The sequence below is a fragment of the Candoia aspera genome, chromosome 5, assembly GCF_035149785.1.
Source record: "Candoia aspera isolate rCanAsp1 chromosome 5, rCanAsp1.hap2, whole genome shotgun sequence".
Lineage (NCBI taxonomy): Eukaryota > Metazoa > Chordata > Lepidosauria > Squamata > Boidae > Candoia > Candoia aspera.
In genome coordinates this window covers 47,380,416-47,401,004 of record NC_086157.1, presented here as the reverse complement: position 1 = coordinate 47,401,004, position 20,589 = coordinate 47,380,416, and the positions used below count along the sequence as shown (strand labels likewise).

Here is a 20,589-nt window from a genome sequence, read left to right as displayed (position 1 = left end):
GGTCAAGTCTTGACATCTCCAATTCAGCAGCTTCCTGACTGGCTCTATGTCATGTTCACTGTTTCAATGTGTACTGTACATCATTACGTTTCACATGCCATGGCGCTGACACGCGTTTCTGTTTGGGAGGGAGCTGCTGTGAAACGTATCTGTGTTCATTACAATGGAATGTGTTTGGGTTATGTGCTCTGCTCAAGGACTTTTCCTGAAGACCATCAGAAGCCGTTAGGAGCACCTGGAATTGTGAGCTTGGGAAGATTCTATGGGGGGAGGGATCTCATTCGTACCAAGGGTTTTTAGTTTGCATTTGGTGCGCTTTTTTCATTCTCAGCTTTCTTTGTGATCCTGCATACTATTCTTTAATAAATCAGATATCTTTGTGATCCTGCTCATGAGTCTGATGGTGTTTTAGAATAGGCATTCCTTACATAAAGCTGAGAATCACCAAAGTTGTACCATTAGCTCCTACCAAGATCAGTTTCTTGTGAGGGAAAATAGTTAACAATGGCCGAGTCCAAGCTCACGACCGGGGGACTTGAGGAGCTGGCTAGCTTGATGCCCAAGTCAACGGTCAAGAGCAGAGAACTGAGCCTCACCCCAGAACCTTCAGATTTCTGGCAGGATTCGAGTTCCAGCCCTGAGGTGGAGGAATCTGATGATGGGGGAGAACCAGAGCAACCGGCACCCAGCGAATCGCCCGCAGAGTTGATCACCTGGGATGAAATAGTAGAACCCCAGCCAGGGATGTCCCAGGCATCCTGGAAGTATCGGTTCCCGCTGACCCCAGACATAGAATCTACCACGGTATCAACAGAGAGACAGCCTAACACGCGAGGGAGGGAGGAATCTCAACTCCCTGAAAGGCTAAGAGTGGTGGAGGCCAAAATTGTTACAGAGAGATTCTGAAAATCACTTAAAACCCTGCACTTATCTGTCCAGAAAATTTTCTGAAACTGAACGCCGGTGGCATGTTTGGGAAAAGGAGGCTTTTGCTGTAAAAGCCGCTTTGGAGGCCTGGCGTCACCTCCTGGAAGGCGCTAAATGCCCTTTCGAGGTTTGGACCACTCACAGGAATTTGGAAGCCCTCCGCACCCCCTGGCGTCTCAGTCCTAAACAAATTCGCTGGGCTCAATTTTTCAGTCGCTTTAACTTCCAGTTAAAATTTATTCCAGGAAAGAAAAACTTTCTGGCCGATGCTTTGTCACGTTTACCTCAGGACCTTGACCACGTGGCAGATGTGGTTGGGACTGTTCTCACTGAACCACAACTGGGCTTAGTTGCTGTCACCCGGAACCAGACCCGTGCGCAGGCATCTCCACCCCCAGCCCAGTCTGAGAAGTGGAAAGTGCAAGTTCCTTGCCAGTTACAGAAAGACTTTCTCCAGGTGCTGAAATCTGACACTTGGTTGCTAGCTAATAAAGACACTGTTTCTTTTGAAAATGGTCTGGCATGGGTGCAACACCGCCTTCATGTACCTGAAACTTTAAGACCTGACATCTTACAGCGTTCCCATGATGATAAACTTGCTGAGCATTTTGGTTTTGTTAAAACATTGCATTTGGTTCATCGTCAATTCTGGTGGCCTACCTTGAGACGTGATGTAAAAGACTATGTGGCTTTCTGTCCTGTTTGTGCAATGTCAAAACATAAAGGGGGGAAACCACAGGGGCTTCTGCAGCCTGTGGCCAGCCCGTCCCGTCCCTGAGATGAGATTTCTATGGATTTTATTGTGGATCTTCCTCCCAGTCAGAAGAAAACTGTCATTTGGGTTGTAAAATATTTCTTTTCCAAACAGGCCCATTTCATTCCATGTGCATCCATCCCGTCGGCCCCACAATTGGCGCGCCTATTTCTCATCCACATCTACCGTCTCCATGGTAGCCCCTCCTATTTGGTCATCGACCGCGGGACACAGTTTACTTCCCAGTTTTGGAAATCATTTTTAAAATTGATTGGCACCAAACAGGCGCTGTCCACCTCGTCCCATCCTGAGACTGATGGATCTACTGAGATTTTAAACTCCACCCTTGAACAATTTCTTAGAGCAGATATTAACTACCATCAGGACGATTGGGTGGAGTTACTGCCTTTTGCTGAAGTGGTTTACAACAATGCTGTCCATCAGAGTACCAGGCAAACCCCTTTTTGTGTGGTTTCTGGTCACAACTTTGTTCCCATCCCTGAACTGCCACAACCCCCTTCCCAAACATGTTCTGCCTCTGACTGGGCTGTTAAACTGGCTGATTCCTGGCTGGTGATTCAACAGGCTTTGGCTGATGCCCAGGCTGCTTACAAGTTTCAAGCCAATAAGCATCGTTCTTTGCAACATGACTTCAAGATTGGGGATCAGGTGTATCTATCTACCAGATTCATCAAGTCACCACAACCCTCTAAAAAACTTGCTCCCAAGTTCATTGGTCCTTTCCCTATTGTTGGTCTTATCAATCCAGTTACTGTTAAGTTGGATCTGCCTCACAATTTGAAACACTTGCACCCTGTTTTCCATTGCAGCTTGCTCAAGCCTGTCCACCACTCCTCCCACTGGCATCCCCAACCTCCTCCTCCTGCTCCGATCATGATTGACGGCTAACAGCACTTTGAGGTCAAGGAGGTCGTTGATTCTTGCAAGCTTCATGGCACCCTCCAGTATCTGGTCCAATGGAAACACTTTCGTCATCCTGAATGGGTGTCTGCTCACCACGTTAATGCTTCTGATTTAATTCGCCATTTCCACTTGGCTTACCCTTTGAAGCCTGCTGCTTAGTGTTTTCTTTCTTTTGGGGGGGCAGTATGTCATGTTCACTGTTTCAATGTGCACTGTACATCGTAACGTTTCACACGCCATGGTACTGATGCGCGTTTCTGTTTGGGAGGGAGCTGCTGTGAAACCTTGTACCAAGCTCTGTATCTATGTTCATTACAATGGAATGTGTTTGGGTTATGTGCTCTGCTCAAGGACTTTTCCCGCAGACCATCAGAAGCCATTAGGAGCACCTGGGATTGTGAGCTTGGGAAGATTCTACGGGGGGAGGGATTTCATTCGTACCAAGGGTTTTTAGTTTGCACATGGTGCGCTTTTATCATTCTCAGCTTTCTTTGTGATCCTGCAGACTATTCTTTAATAAATCAGATATCTTTGAATTCCTGCTCATGAGTCTGAGAGTGTTTTAGAATAGGCGTTCATTACACTCTAAAGTTAGGAGGTTTCTGGAAAAAGATGGATGAAATGCCTCTGGGATGTCATTATCCCATGCTGTCTGGTGAAGCTGATTTCACAGTGAACTGGCTTGAGAAGTGAGTTTGTGAAACCTACACACAAAGATGTCTCTGGGGTGTCAGGCAATTTCTCTTTTTCTTCAATGAGCTTCTAAGATAATAAAGCATCATGGTGGAATAGTTTCATTACTAAAAGTATAATACAAAAATACATTTTTGCAACTATCCTAAGGATGAAATGTTAATGAATCTACTGTAGATCTGTCTATCTACTGTATGTAGATTATACTGCATCTATCACAGTTTATATTGTAATCAGGCTATTTAATAGAATTTACTGGTTAACTGTTGGATGCCTTGACAATTACAGGCAAGAGACTTTCTACCCTCACTGTATTAGAAGACACAGCAGGTTGTTAATGTATGGATGCTTTATTTATTTAAAGCATCCATACATTAACAATATACATTTTATTTCAATAATTTAGAGTTGAAATGACAGTAAAATAAAATATTATTTTAAAAAGGTAAAAATACTTTCCTGTTGATACATTCTGAGCAGCAAGCCATTAGCTATAGGTCTGATTGTCATAAATAATTTCACTTCATTTCAAAGTATCTAAAGAAAATGTAATTCTCTCTCTCTCTGGAATATAGTGTGCATTGTTGGCTTCTAATTTCAAAAGCAACTCTTATTGAGGCGCTACACACACACACGCACACACACTATAGAAAAATCAATGCAACAAAAAGATTTACCGGATTTGTTTTGGTTTCAACACATAAACGGCAGATCATCACATTCTCATTTGTAATACAAGTCTTCAAATCTTTTCTGTACCCTTATCATAGTCGTAACCTGGCAAACCAATTGAATTATCTATCTACCTATATTTCCATCTCTCATTCTCTCATTTAATAATAAAATTCTATATAATTTTAGTGCTAGTACAAATTAAAATAGAAAGAGAGCAGGTTATTAAAGTTTAAGCTTAAATAGCCATTTCAATATCCAATGTATCCTGCACAATGCAAACAAAATTATTCAACAACTAAGGAAAACGGTATAGCATGCTAAGTATACTCCAAGGGTTATAAATGTTATAAGTAAATAGTGTGTTTTAATTATATGCTACATGGGAAAGAACCTTCTGCAAAACAACCCATTGCAATATGAGTATAGTCATTTTGTACATACATGTGCAGGTATACACTCAGATCAAAGGTCTTTATATCATCTGGCTATTGGGAACTTTTTAAAATTTTAAAATATCTTTAAAATGTAAAATTTTAGTAAATTTTAATATTTAATTTAATAATAAATTTATTTTATAATATTTATTTTAAATTAAATATGAAATAAAAATAATTTTAATTTTAATAAATTTAAAATAAATTAATAAAAAATAAAAATAGATATTCCTTCAAGACATAACTGCTAGGAAAGGATATATGGCAGCAATGGATAGGGCCAATCCCATCCTCCCTCCCTCCCTCCCTCCCTCCTTCCTTCCTTCCTTCCTTCCTTCTCCACCATTCACACTATATATCCATTCCAATCTTCTTTGTCATTTTTTTGTATCTTTTTCTTGTGATTTTCTATTACTTAGTTCCTCTTCTCTCCTTTCTTACAGAGCTACCTCCCTTTCTTGGCCCTTGCCCATGGTAATAAGCTTTTGAGGCAAATGGCCCTTCCATTTGTACCACTGAAATAGAAATTGCTGCTTGTGAATGGAAGAAGGGGAAATTACAAGATTTTCTGTTGGATGGGTTCTGAATGCTGAGGATTACTGAGATTGTCTTAAGCTTCCACAACCTATTTATTTATTTATTTATCTATCTATCTATCTATCTATCTATCTATCTATCTATCTATCTCTTTATTTATTTATTTATTTATTTATTAATTACCAGATTACCAAGTAGCAATCCCCTTCTGTATCAACTGAAATGCATTGGTGAATAATTCTGAATTGTTTTCACTGGAACAAATTCCATACATGCTGTGCTACATTTTCGACATCAATTTTAATGTAGCTGTTTTGTGGCAGATGAGCACCACTGATCTGTTCTATATGTGGGAGTGTGTCTGTCTGACGCACACATGCAGCTTCTCTGTTTAAAATGTCATCCTAATTCTAAAGGATGTATTTTTACTTTCCTACACATAGTGAGAATGAATCCTTCCAGGGAACTAATGAGATTTGCACATTGGATTTCTTGACTAGGTAATTGGTGTCACCTTTTATAATCACTTTCTAGACTTGGAAGAAGTTCATAATGCTTTTATATATCACCAGTGAAAATGAAATAATACCTGACAATAATTAAGTAATTCTGCAAAATTCTCTTGAGTTTCCCTTGTGAATGAAGCTTCAAATATAACACTTTCTCCTGTAAAGACAATGAAAATATAATTATATTTCATACGAAAATTTGACAAAAAATAATATAACAGTTGAAAGAATTCAACCCACCCATTTAGAGATATGCACTACAGTGAAGCACTTAAGATTACATTTGGAAATATATGTATCCATTCATCAGGTCATATTCATAATACTTTGTTCTTTGTATTAAGATACAAAGATTCTTTGGTTCTCTCCTAATTACATTTTTTAAGAAGTTAACTGATAGGGCACTTCAATAAAATTATTAGAAATTATTTGCATTCTATTGGCTAACTCAGAGAAATAATTTGAAATCTATCTATATTATGCTTTAAATAAAACATGGATCACTGATGCCACACAGTGGCTAGAAAAATTCGTAACACATGTCACAATTGTGTATAAAGGCCTATCACTTCATAGAGTCATCACAAACCATACTTAAAAAATAAGATTACTGTCCCTTTGAATATTTAACTTTGTATGCTGGTAAAAAGATAATATTGTATACATCCAGGCAATAGGCTGCTTTCAGTCATCCTTTTCTGTTAAAAAAAAATCTCCCTAGCTCTTTAAATTTAAAGAACAAGAATAAACATTTAGAATCAATAATATAGCTACAACTATATGGTATCTTGACCACAAACTTTAATTTCAATTTACTATATCAGAATAATATCCATGTGATCCAGCATTATTTGCAAGAATCAATGCAACCACCAAACCCTCTATCATAGATCTGAATAAGAATGGTGACTGTTGAGTATTTGCTTAGAAAAATGTGTGTTCATTACAAATACATGGTTGAAGGACAAGTCTACTCCCATGGCTAAAAATTAATATAAAATTTAAAACTTTATTGATTCAATTCTGATGAAAGACTGAAAGAATTAGTGAAGGATACAAAGGTGATGAGAGGTTCTGAATGTGGGACAGACATTTTCTAATGGCATCAGTGATAGGTCTTGGGGAAAAATAGACATTGTAGGAAAACAATGGAAGAAACTAAAGTGAAAAAAGAACTAATACAGGAAGAGAAAATATGAGTCCAGTAAGAACAAATATGAATAGATTAATCTTCCAACACTATGACTGGGAAGTAAATGTAAGGAAAACGGCTGTGGAAGCTGCCTGGAACAGAATTATGAAAAAAAATATGTTACAGAATGTGACGTAATTATCTGTGACCTTATGTGCTAATACAAAGTGTGAAAAGGGATGCTTGATAGAATGAACTGAAAGAAGAAGTGGATGAGAAATAATGCATATAAAAATAATTGCTACAAAAATGAGAATAAGAAAAATATTGTATAATGTGAATAGGCAGAAAAAGATACTGTAGTTGTGAAGACTAGTCCAGCAGTTCCCAGACTTTCTCAGTTTATGGTGCCCTTAGTGTCTTGATAATTTTTTCACAGCACTCCAGGCCATAAAAAGGTGAACTGCCTCAAGCTAGTAGGATGCAATCCTGCAGGACTTCTGTGTGTTCGCAGAAAATGAAGTGAGACACTGCCAAAAGGAGTGTTTTACTGATTTGCATGGGGATGATAGTGGTATGTCAATGAGTGGACTTGAAATGAATGCAATACATTTTAGTGTCAAAGGAAAAATAATGAAAAGGAAGTCATAAATACTAGGAGAATACTGAAAAAGGAGAAGATTGCAGGTGTAGATTATGTAACTGGGAAAATGTTAAAATATGGATTGGGTTTGTTTACAGAGTGGCTGTAGGGTTTGTTCATCGTGTGCGTGAGGATTACATCTGTGTCTGACAGTTGGATGAATGCTTTTATTCTTCCCCTATAAAAGGGAAAGGTAGCAAGTGTGGATTCTATGTTCCCAAATAAAAAAGCCTTTGGAATAATATATGCAGTATCCCAAAGTAATTTCTGATGCCAGAATTAAGATAAATAACTTGCAATATCCACTTTACCTTTTAAAGTGAAGTAACAGAACAATATGGACACTGTTGTTGTTTTTTGTATAATTTAATTGACTTTTTGTCTCCACCTTCAGGAGAGCAAAGTAGCAGTTGCCTGGGCAAATCCTCCACCACTGTTTGTGTTAAGCATAGTCTGGATGCCTTCATATTGTTTTGTTTAATGCTTTTCCTCTGCCTTTTAACACTAAACAAATTCAAACATTAAATTTTGGTTTATATGTTGCTTGCAGCAGAGTCTTGGAGCCCCGTAAGAGTAACCAATTTAAGCTTATAATAAACCACAATAATTCCTAAAAATAGCACAGCAAGAAGTTCGCCCATGAATGTAATGCAGTACCAGACTCTTTTGACACTTGGCTGCTGAAAAAGAGGGATCGATGCCAGGATCCTGCACACCAGGCAGTGAAGCTCCCTTCTGAGCAGAAACACACCAGTCTTGCTTTGCAGGGCTCAGATTCTGAATACCCAACAAGGAAGCAAGTCTGGCAGCAAGATGTATTTCTCAGCAGAGACAGAGGACAGTCAGAATGGGAGTTCAGCTGCTCGTTTCATATGTACCTGGAAATGAAGCCAGGCTAAGAAATCCTTTCTCTGATTTCAACCCTCCCTCCACTTTGGCCACAGTGTTTTATCTGGGTGGCAGTTCACACAGTGCCCACTTGGTGGGTTCCCCTCCCCATTTCCTTCTCCACACACACCAGGAAAGGAAGGGGCAATAACTTCCCCTTCTGTGGCCCTGTCTTTTGAGGACTGGTGAATAAAAGCCACAACAGCTGTTCCTCTCACTTGGGTAGAAGGGGAAACTTGGCAGAAACCTTGTCAATTTCACCCAGTTAAAAGCAGCAACAAAGAAAGGGCCAGCAATTCCTTGTTCAACTGCAAACCTTCTTAAGAAAGAAAGAAAGAAAGAAAGAAAGAAAGAGAGAGAGAGAGAGAGAGAGAGAGAGAGAGAGAGAGAGAGAGAGAGAGAGACCAACATCCGAACATTAAAGCAAAGATCCAGCAGTTTAACTCAAGCAGCCCAATATGAAATGGCCATAGAAGGCAGAGAACAGGGATTGGTGATGTGTGCATGCGTGTCTGTCTGAGCCCACACCAGCCAATTGGCAAAGAGCCATCTGCGAAGGAGGGAATGAAGTGCAGCAGGTAGGCTGGACTGCCCCACTTGCACCAGCAGAGGGAAAAGCATGACTTTTGATGCACAGCCAGAGGTGGCCTTTCCAGAAGACTAGGGCTGGGCTGAGGATGACGTGGTCATCTGTTCCTGCTCTCCTAAAATTGCCGGTGACCAATTCTGCTGCTTCTCCTCCAGAGAACTGGATAAAGTTGAGCACTGGCCAAATCCAACAGCTTGATTTTTAACAGTGACAAGTAAAAGCTTCTCCAGCTATGTAGGAAAAATAAAATGAATAAGTACAGGAATAAAGAGTTATGGCTTGGCAGCAGTGTGTGTGAGAATGATCTAGGGATACTAATGGACAGCTATGAGTGAACAGTGTCATGCAGCAGCTAAAATTAAATACAAAGAACACCAAACTAATGATAACAGATACAACTACCAGCCATAGAATTGACAGTGAAGATCTTGAACTGGTGGATAGCTTCTGCTTTTTAGGATCAATGATCAACAGTAAAGGAACCAGCGGTCAAGAAAAACACCACAGACCGGCACTTGGTCGTGCACCCATGGAGACCTTGGAAAAGATATTCAGGTGCTGTGATGTGTCCAGACTTACAAAGATCAGAATCATGCAAGCAATGGAATTCCCTTTGATCCTCTATGGAAGCAAAAGTTGGAGTTTGTAGAAGCAGGATAAAAAGAGTATAGATGCTTTTGAACTTTAGTGTTGGAGAAGACTCCTGAGAATACCATGGACAGCCAAGAAAACAAATCAGTGGATCATCAAACAAATCAACCCAGAGTTCTCACTTGAGGTACAAATGACGAGGCTCAAATTACCCTAGTTTAGATACATTATGTGAAGACCTAATTCTCTGAAGAAGGCTCTGATGCTGGGAAAGATGGAAGGAAAGAGAAAAGGATGACCAGCCGTATAGTAGTAATATTGTCTAGCCTATATTTTACCCTTTATTAAGGAGAATACAACAGCTTGTGTTCAAGGCAGTGCTGAGATCTAGGTATGCTATGTCTGCAGCATTTCCTATTCTTCTAAGTTAGTTACTCTCTCAGACAAAGGAGGTTAGCCTGGTGTGATTTATTTGTCACAGATCCATGCTAATTCCTTTTATCCCAGCTATCCAAACATTATATCAAATGTCTCTTTGGCACTCTCTCCTGACTGCCATAGATTCTAAAGACACAACATTATCCTGGAAACTGGTAAATGCCAGTTTGGGTGAAGATAAGAACATCTTCAAGGCTAGAGTGTCCAAAGAGGAATGGGAGAACCATTATACCATTATTCTTCCATTATAGGAGAACCAATAAAGACTACCTTTATTCTATTGTGGTTATGTGCCCCTCTTTCTGTTTTCTATACATCACCCTTTTTCTCTTCAGTGTTTTAGAGAATTCTACTTGTTATCCACACTGGCCTCTTGAGGTTTCTCTGATATTTCCTTCTTGTAAGAATTGTAATTGTGCCTTCAGTATTTCACTGGGTAGGATTTGGGGACATTTCTCTCCTTTAGGATCTCAAGCCATTGGATCTGAACTACTATCCTTGAGCTCATCAAACCCACCCTTATGAAGTCTTGAGCATAAGAACTTAAGTAGTACCATACTGGATGGAACCCCTGGCCCATCTAGTCCAGTAGTCTGTTCTCACCGTAGCCAACCAACTGAACAAGCCAACCAACTGAAGTGTCCCAGCAGAGGCAGTCCCACTGCCATAAAGGCTAATAGCTAGTCATCCCCATGACTTCCATGAATTAGTCTAACCTTTTTTTTTTAAGCCAGTCAAGCTGGTAGTAAGCACTACTTCTTGTGGTAGCCAGTTCCAAAGTTTAATTACCCATTGTATAAAAAAAAATTCCTTCTGTCCTTTTGATTCTTCCAGGATTCAATTTCATTGGATGACCTCTGGTTCTAGTATTTTGGGAAGGGAAAATAGCTTATCCTTCTCTATCCACACCATGCATAACGTTGTACACCTCCATCATGTCCCCTCTCATTCACTTCCTTTCTAGGCTAAAAAGTCCTAAATATCAGAACCTTTTCTCATAGGGAAGCTGCTCCAGCCCCTTGTTCATCTTAGTTGCCCTCCTTTGAACCTTCTCTATCTCATTTATTTATTTATTTGAGGTGTCAGAACCATGAACAACATTCCAGAGGCAGTTGCACCATTGATTTATATAAGGGCAGTCTGATATTGGCATCTCATTTTCAGTACCATTTCTTAAGATCCCTAACATGCTTTTCACCGTTTTTTTTTACTGCTGATGCACCCTGCCTTGACACTTTCATTGAACTGTTTAAGACTAACACTTCTTGGTTCTCCTGGATATTATGAAATCAAGAATAACATGATCACTTTCCCCAAGTTAACAATCACTTTCACTTCTTCAACCAGATTTGAAAATACTAGAACCAGCTTGCCCATTCATATGCTGCTCATGGCTATCCCAAAAGCCTCTGCATGGCCTAGTAGACAACTACCCAGCAGAACTTGTCTTTTGTTGACTGGTGGTAAGTAAAGAGAGTGGAGCAATTTAATTGCAGTCACATTTATTTGCAGTTTCTATACACATTTCCTAGATAATCAGACTTTTCTGACACAGTTTAGAGAGGGGGTTCACAATGAAACTGTCACTGTTTTACTAAAAATAAATACAAGACTTAAAGTGTTGCACAATTCTAAAATATACAAACTGGGTTGGTTTTAATGTAAACTTCGAAAACATTTTACAAAAGAAACAATTTTTGCAACAATTTAAAAAGTTTGTATTTACAAATATTACAAAAATACAAAATGGATGCAAGTCCATAAACCATTGTCTTTTCTGCCAGCATGAACTGGTGCTAGTACCAAAATAGTTACACTGTAACCTTCTTAATTAGTTTTTAAACTTTTAAGTCATAATCTATGTATTTCTTTAAATCTGCCACAATTGCAGCAAATGCACTCTTATCAGTGTGGCCTTTGGCAAATGCAAACATATGCTTTATTTCTACAATTAATCGATACTCTATGCTGCCATAATATCACAAAAGAAAAAAAAATATGTTAGCAAATGAATAACTGCGTAACTTCAAAACTTATTCTTGAAACATCAGTGCAAACAACAGAATTGCAAGTTAGAATTATGGTTCATAAATTAGAAACATTTCTATATGTATTCTCTGTTTCAAGATGAGATGTTAACTTTTGTATCTTTGGAGGGTCCTGAAGGCATACGACTTGTGCAGCGCAACCATATAAACGTTTACATAAATCCCACTGTTTTCAGTGAAGCTTATTCCTAGGTAATTGTAGTCTCTGATAATTTTTATCTGCACACTCTCTCAGCAGAAGCTGCTCACATTAAGAAGGGCAATATTGTGCATGGGTGAGTTATGCTTCTCCCTGATTTCACTGGGGGCATCAGAGCTTCAGATGCCTATAGCAGAGTGGGCAATCTGAGTTAGCAAAAATAACAAAAATAGTTTCTAAAGTGGATTTATAATCCATCTTAATTTGGGCTTTAATTTTATAAATAGAAAATAGAAATGCTTTGATATAGATTTCTGTGTAAACAAAGTAAGTAGTTGTGATAGTTTTGTGGGCATTACATAGAATGGTTTCACTGCCTTCTCGTTCAAATTGCATGTTTCTGTGTAGTAAGCTTGCAGTGTTTATATGGAATCATTTAACATCCTGGAACATAACTGATAGTTGCATAAATTGCCTGGATGAAACTTATAAGGCTTACATATTGAACAAACCAATTCGACTTTTAATATACCTTATACAGGATTTTTATTGAATGGATTTGGCATTCGGATCCCAAATGAGAATAGTACTGAATCTGCCTGTAACATTAAAGCATTGTAATTGATGCTATCTCACTTTAGCACTAAGAGAGATAATCAAGCTTGGAATCAGGCAGTAAAGCAGCTCTCGGCAGCAATCTGAAGGAAAGTGATCTCAGACAGGACTTGTGCCTTCTAGACCAATGGTAGTTTTTTAAAAAGTTACATTAATCTTGCTCCCTCCCCAACACAGTCTCTTTCACTGGCTTTCTGACAACTTGCTACAGTTTGTCTGTTAGCTACAATTACCACAAGTTAACATTCTCCTTATTCACTGGTTTGTTAGATTTCTGTCATGTCTTTTATCTAGGAGCAAAAGGCATCGTACGCATTACTTCCAGAGAGGCTGGACTGAGAGAAAGCCGTCAGCCCAAAGTCCACCAATGAGCTACCATGACTGAGGAATAATTAGAACTTTGGCCTCTTTTGGCCTCTCTGGTTCTAACCCAACACCTTAACCACTCTACCACATTGCTCCTCCAATACTAATTCAGCTCTGTCACTCAAAGACTGTTCTCCTAACTGCCTAACTTTTATACATGATGCCAGACTACTATCACAGTTGGTCAGGACATACTGGCTCACCTATGCAAAGAAGCCCAACTAAATACTTTGCCTATGTGGCAAATCTTAGAATTGAGCCAGCACCCTGTTCTCATACCTCTTTCTACACACATGCTAAGCATTCTTTTATTTTTTCCCCATACCGGAGGATTTTAAGTCTAACATAATAATGTACATTTTTATCAATCTGTTACAAGGGAAAAATTACAGTTAATTTTGAATGTATGTAATCATTTGCTCAACATTTAATGTTCTTACTGCTTATAATAAGATAAAATTATCTTATTATAAGCAGTGTAAGAAATAATCCTCCCATGGTTTTCACTTTTCCTAGATTCCTACGAGAATTTACTTCTGCTTGCAGCTACCTTCCCCACAGACCTACTAGTGACTACCTACTTAAATCAGATACTGGACTCAGTCCGAACATGGCAGTACATTTCTTCTCAAAGTAGTTTCTATGCTAAACCTTCCTTCCTGAATTCTGCTTTAATTAGTTCTCTAGTTTGATGAACTGCGTTTTACAAACCTGATTCAAATAATTCATTTTAGAGTAAGTTGCCCATGGCAAACTGATGTGGTATGTCTTGGGAAAAGATTGTATTTGACCTATTTTTAAAAATCCCAATTGTGCTTGGATCCATCAGCATGGTTTTGCTTTTGGTCTTCTGACAACAACCTTCAAGCAACTTCAGGTAAACCAGCGTTTCTCTGCTTTCATTTATTCAAAATATTTGCTCTGATTTCTTCTGCACTCCACCCACTGTAGACTGCTGTCCTGGTAAGCATTTCTAATAAAATCAAGACAGAAAGAAGCTGAGCAGTATGAACTAGGGACTTTCCCCATTCCATGTTCAGTAAGTATAAAGAACGCATACCTATACCTAGTTTTTAGTTATTTTTTTCACAGTGTCATTTTCATAAATATTTAGGTAAGATGAAGTTGTCCACACAAAGCTTCACTGAAATAGTATTGTACAGTTCATTCATGAATCAATAGCATTTGTTGCATGCTTAATAGTTACTTAGCTATGAACTTGGTATTACTTTTATTTACCAGAGCATTGCTAGGTTTCCCAACAATCTAGCTGTAATAATAGTATGAAGCAATTATAATCACTGGCCATATTGAGTGCCAAATATCACAGAAAGAGCTAGATACTTAACATTTTTTCTTAAAAGGTTTTTTTTAAAATTTTGTTTCTGCTGTCCTTTTTAAGTGTGGTTTTCAGCACCAATGCTAATAGCTATGGTGGCACTATAGCTCTCATATCTGTTCATTGGATATGGCTTCCCCTAAGAACTCTGGGAATTGTAGTTCTGTGATGGAACAGAGAAATTATTGGATCTACAAAATGAAAAAAAGTATTATGCCATTATCACAAGAGTTAAAAAGTAATGTATTTTTATTGTTCCTCCATAGTTTGCACATGAGAGAAATATTAATCACACTATTTAATCACCTTTGTAGCCTACACAACTTTCTTCCAAGGAGCTTTCCAATTTTATCCTCACAGCAAAGCTGTGAAACAGATAAAAATGATGGACACATGATTGATAAGTCGAGAACTAAATGCAGAGCTTGTGGTTGTCTGTAGTGGTTGACATAATGAGCCAAATTTCCAGATACCCAGAGCAAATTCTAGCTATTATGGAATGAACAATTTAAGGCAAAGTGTGTAGATGTTACTGATGATTCACACAGTCACTGTTTAAAAAAGAAACTTCCTGATTAAATTTTAAGTGTGTTGCTAGCCTGTAGAACATAACTCAGAAATCCAGGGTTTTGGTGCCCCTATGATAGTAAAATAGCTGTAAAGAAAGGAGTTCACGATCTAAATGGAATTTTGTAATTTAAAAAAAGTGAATTATTTTTCCTGAGTTTGTAAAAATTTAATGAATTTACTCTCCTGATGCAAATAAAATTCACCATTATAAGCATATTGCAGCGGGCATGACTGCAGCTGGGATACTATGGATTATACCAGCTTTGCACAAAGTTGTTATATGCAGTTTACTATGTGATACAATGTTACTATCCTGCCATGTTGAATTTTTGTTAGTGGAAATGTAGGGTGAGGTGATATAAAGATAGGAATGGCCATAGTGCAATTCAATAAAAGTCTGAGGGGAAAAGCTAGTGATGCTTTGATCCCCAGGTTAAAACACACACACACACACAGAAATGGACATCAGGTCTATCCACTGAGAAAGAAATGGAAGGCAAATGGTTTACTTGAGTAAAAAAGTCTGAGCTTCAATAGCATTTGCTAAATGACAGTGTTGAGGACTGCAGCGTGACAGTACAATTCTAAATATATTTATTCAGAATAAGGCTGACTTATTTTAACAGGTTCATAAGATTGTAGGATACATTAATTAAAATGGGATAAATAGGCTATGAGTATAGCATGAGATTCTGTTACTCAAGGCTCAAACTTGAATTTAGTGTTAAACATATACAGAAACAATATTGAGAAGATAGGTTCTCAATCTCTGCGCCAACCCAAAATGTCACTTAAAAAGATTTTATCTTAGGATAGTACCAATATATGGAAGTATTTCATCAGATTTTGTCTCTCTCAATTTCCTCCTCTTTGGGGTGTGTCTGTGTGTCTGTCTGTCTATCTTACTATTTCTTAAAATTCACTTTTCTATTCAGATTTTGACAAATGCTAGTTTCAATCATAAGTTGGTTTTTAAGGCAGATCTTGGCATTTATTTTTAATAACAGGGTATTAGCAAAAGATAAAATATTAAGTATGAGTTTATTAAACCTCATTTTCCCTCTATTTCACTTTTTTCGTGTATTACTCTTGCTTATAGCATTTGTTACAAATGAATACTTGGTTGATTGTCTGTTTATTTTCCCTCATTTTAAAACTTTCCATTCCTATTTTTTAAAATCTATAATTATTTATATGAGTTTTAGATTGTTTTTCTAGATTTTAATGCTTCTACTTCTGTGGTTTCTATGCAGTCCACATGTTCAGTGCAGTACCTTGCTTATAAGCGCTCAACAAATAATATGGTTATACCATCATTCTGCAGCCATAGCTGAGAAGACCACCCAACAGAAGTTTGAGAGCCAACACAAGGATTTCCTCAGAGAACTGAATATGTAGGTGCTTTCACATGTAAACAAGAGAGTGACATGAAAGGAAAGAGAATGAAGAAATGGTCCTGGAAACAAACTTTAGAGAATTTTAAAATGGGTTTAAGTGAAGAAATCAACCGAAAGAGTGATACAATTCTTGGCATACCAACAAAATTTTCACATAACTACACTTCTCAGAATTCTTAATGAAGGGAGAAGCCAGAGCAGAAAATCTGGTTTATAAACATTGTATACTTGTAGTGTTTGTCAATGAGCCTCTTTTCACAAATTGCATTTTAAAATTAGCTTGCTTGGAATGACATTTTTAAAGAAAATCAGATATTATTTAATTTCATCGTTTTTATTAATAGGATTTTCACTAATTCAAGTGTAAAATTCAGGTTAGAGGCTTTAATTATTTAACAGTGGTAGTGGTTGATATGTAAATAATGTTGATTTGAAAATTGTATTCACAGAATACAGTCATTATCTTTATTCTTTTTGTAATTTAACAAGATAGTTTTCATTTGCCACCCACCACATTTTTCTCTGCAATAATACTATTTACAATTACTTATCAAAAATACAGATATGTACATCTGTTTTGTCCATTCTATTTTGTTTCAATTCATTTTAATGTAAAAAAATACTAATTCCTCACCTATTTTATGTTTTACCACCCCTAGGGAAGCACAACAGTAATGTAATGTCTCTGGAGAGAAAGAAGGAATATAGAAAACTGGATAAATTTACACTGATGGTGGAAGAGAGAGAGAGAGAAGAAAAATTAAAGATTGACCATATATTTCTACTGATAGAAAATGTGATGTAATAAATACCTACATATCATTTAATTCTTTTAGCAATCTTTAACATTTTCAAGCATCACATATTGCCCTGTAAGGTATTTGACTGCTACAGAACTGGCTTTTTATAGTCAAATATGCTTAGCAAATGCAGAGTTCCCCCATTTAACAGTCAGAACTGTGCTCAGGCCCTTAGGCAACTTATGTTGAACTTTGAGAGGATCGATCATCATGCGGGCTCCCATCAGAATTCTCAGTCTCTCCTTCTGAAATGGCTTGCATTGGGGTGTTATACAATCTGCAACGGACACTGTATCGGCTACTGCTTGCGGCAGGAGGTGCTCGTGATCGTCCTACACGAGAAGATGCTGATGTAGGAAAGCTTTTGGAAGAAAACCCTTCTGCATTTATCCTTGGGGGACAAGGAGAGAGAGGAGCTAATGCCTCGGCACTTGATGAGGCTTGGAAGGACTCATCTGCATTTTGAAGAGTATCTCCAATTAGTTCTCCAGGAGATTTGGGAGAAATAGGACTCTTTAGTATCTCGGTGGCTGACATCCTGTAGCTAGAATCAGACCGACTGCCTTTTTTCAAGAGCAGTAGTTTAAATTCCTCATTTGATGTGCTGGACTTTTTGGCATTCCGATAAATAAGTCCAGGAGACCTCTGGCTGCATGCTGGGCTTCCTGCACTGGTGGTGAGGGGAATATTAGTTGTGGGCGGGGTGCTACTGACAGAAGACACACTGTTATTACTAGACGAAGATTTCAGTCTGTTCTTTGAAGAAAGGTCTCCAGAATCCTTTCTTCCAAGCACTTTCCTTTTTGACCTATTATGAAAAGAATTGCATTCAATATTCAGAGTCTTATAACATAATCATTCAAATATCTATCTATCTATCTATCTATCTATCTATCTATCTATCTATCTATCTATCATCTATCTTATATATAATCTTATATATATATATATATATAGTTAAGCAAGATTAGAAATTAAACAATATGTTCTCCAATTAAAACTAAAATATAAAAATATTATCAATTTATTGCTATAGCAAATATAACTAGAGTAAAATATACTGCCTTAAAAACTCTACCTTTGAAAGATCATTTTAGCTCATGATTGCTATTATTTTTTTAAAAATTATAGTACATATTTGAGAATTATGGGCCTTCTCTGCAGCGGCTCCCGCCCTTTGGAACATTCTTCCCCCAGAGGTGAGGCAAGCCCCCTCTCTCCTGGCCTTCCGGAGGAATCTGAAGACCTGGCTCTGCCGTCTCGCTTGGGGTGGGAAGGGGATTAGTCATTCTTGGGGATGGCTGGTGCCCTAAAATTGCTCTCATATACACACAAACTGAATTAGAACTTTCATTGCCATCTGGATTTTATTTTATTTATATTTATATTTATATTTATCTATTGTATTTATATTTATATTTAATGTATTATTTATTGTTTTATTGTATTTTAAATCTTTTACCTTTATTGTAAATCACCCAGAGTCCCTCCTCTGGGGGGAGATGGACGGTGGCAAAATTTTATGAATGAATAAATAAATAAATAAAATTATATATTGAATAAATAGCTTCATAGGAACTGGATTTATATAACTTGCTGATCTTTTCCATGTTGAGAAGGATAAGCTCCTTCTTAGTACAGACCTTCTGAAAATTATGGTTCTAGTTCAGAAATAGTGGACCCCATATGCCATATCAGGTTGATGTGAGTTTATCTAATTATACATAATTAAGTTTGATACAATTTTAAATTATATGATATGGCATTTGGTGTCCACTGCCTAGGTCCAGAAGCTTAAATTGTATCTCATTATAGAAGTTCCCTACCACACTATTAATAGCTATATACCAGAAACCTCCCTCATTCATCATCCATGAAAATGAGGGTTCTACCTTCTAAATGGTAGAAGTGACCATATTATCTGAGTTTGAAGAGGCAAATGGAAAAAGTAGAAATAAGTATCAGGGCTGTTGAAATGGAATTTGGTTATACAGTGGTTTCCCTCCCTACCCGGCTGATTTAAGAAATACTGCAAAGCAATAAAAAGTAGCTTGGGCCAAGACAAACCTGATGCTAGTAATATATGGCAGTTGAGATATTAAGGTAACATATCTGGATCACTGAGATCCAGTTTGTTGTAGTGGTTAAGGCATCAGGATAGAAACTGGGAGACTGTGAGTTCTAGTTCCGCCTTAGGCACAAAGCCAGCTGGGTGACCTTGGGCTGGTCACTTTCTCTCAGTCGTAGGGTGGAGGGAAGGACAAACCACTTCTAAAAAACCTTGCCAAGAAAACTGCAGGGACTTGCCCAGGCAGTCCCCGAGAATTGGACATGATTGAACAGATTAGAAAAAGAGAAATCTGGATCACTAAAATTATGAGGTTTTTTTTTAAATGCCAAATCTCTCAAGGTTGAAAATTTGATGTCCTTATATGAGGGTTAGTAAGATTTCAGGTCCTCTCAAGTTACACTGTGCTACCTCATCATGGCAGGGGTGTGTGTTCCTGGGAAGGATGAGCAAAGAATGCTGGGAGTGTACACCAGAAGTGTATATACTCCCAGCAGGGTTATCCAAGTCATGAAGGTCATCCCAGATGTCCAACTAAGCAAGCTGGCACTTATACTGGTCAGCAGCGATATGAGAAGATGCTGGAAGTAGGTGATCACTTTAGTGACAATGGCAAAGGCATCAATTAATACTGTGTGGGGTGAAGGCAATGGTAAGCCACTCCTGTATTTTACCAAGAAAACCACATGGATAGTCTAGTGATTGGTGTTACAGTGCCAGAAGATGGCCTGTCAGGTTGAATGGCACTCAACATGCTACTGAAGCTGAGCTTTTGGATCTTTTGGAGTACTAAAAGTATTTATGGTATGGCTAGATTAAAGACTTCTTGACATCTAATTGCTGATATTGTCATGCAGGAAAAGAAATCCAAAGCTACATAGACATAATTACAGTGGGAACATGGAATATAAGACGCATGAACATGGGAAAGCTCAACACAATGAGACACAAATGAATTAACTACACATTGACATCTTAGGCATCAGCTAATAGAAATGGACTGAAATTGATGACTTTCGGTCAGAAGATCTTAGTATTTATTACAACATGAAAAACAAAGAAGGAACAGCATTGCTTTAAAAGTCAGAAAAGGTAAAGCAAAGACAGTTCTTGCATGCAATACAGTCAATGAATGAATAATATCAATTAGACTTCATGGGAAACCGTTTACTATGATAGCTTTGCTTCAACTATTTATGTAGAAGAAGAGGAGGTTGGTGAGATTTATGCTCATGTTCAAACTGAAATTGATAGAAAATGCAAGCAATTTGTACTGCTTGTGGTTGGAGACTGAAATGTCAATGTTGTAAATAGTAAGGAGAAAAATGTAGTTGGACTGTATGGCATAAGAAATAGAAACGAAACAGAAGAATAACATCAGTTTTTGCCAGTCCAATTATTTCTTTATTGCTATCATAGTCTTCAACCAAAAGATTGCCAATATAAATAGACCTCACCAGATGGAGTACACAGAAATTAAGTTGACTATATTATTGGTAAAAGGAGATAGAAA

The 20,589-nt window shown here is 37.7% G+C and overlaps 1 protein-coding gene across 1 annotated transcript in view; it reads right to left on the bottom strand.

The window, feature by feature from the left end:
• Positions 1-11,219: 11,219 nt before the first annotated feature.
• The window catches only part of NHS (NHS actin remodeling regulator), a 253,238-nt gene continuing 243,868 nt past the window's right edge, over positions 11,220-20,589 (bottom strand). Inside the window, exon 9 of the mRNA XM_063305136.1 lies at positions 11,220-17,816. Within this exon, the coding sequence (XP_063161206.1) occupies positions 17,189-17,816 (628 nt within the window). The 3' untranslated portion in view covers positions 11,220-17,188. The remainder of the gene's footprint in view (positions 17,817-20,589) is intronic.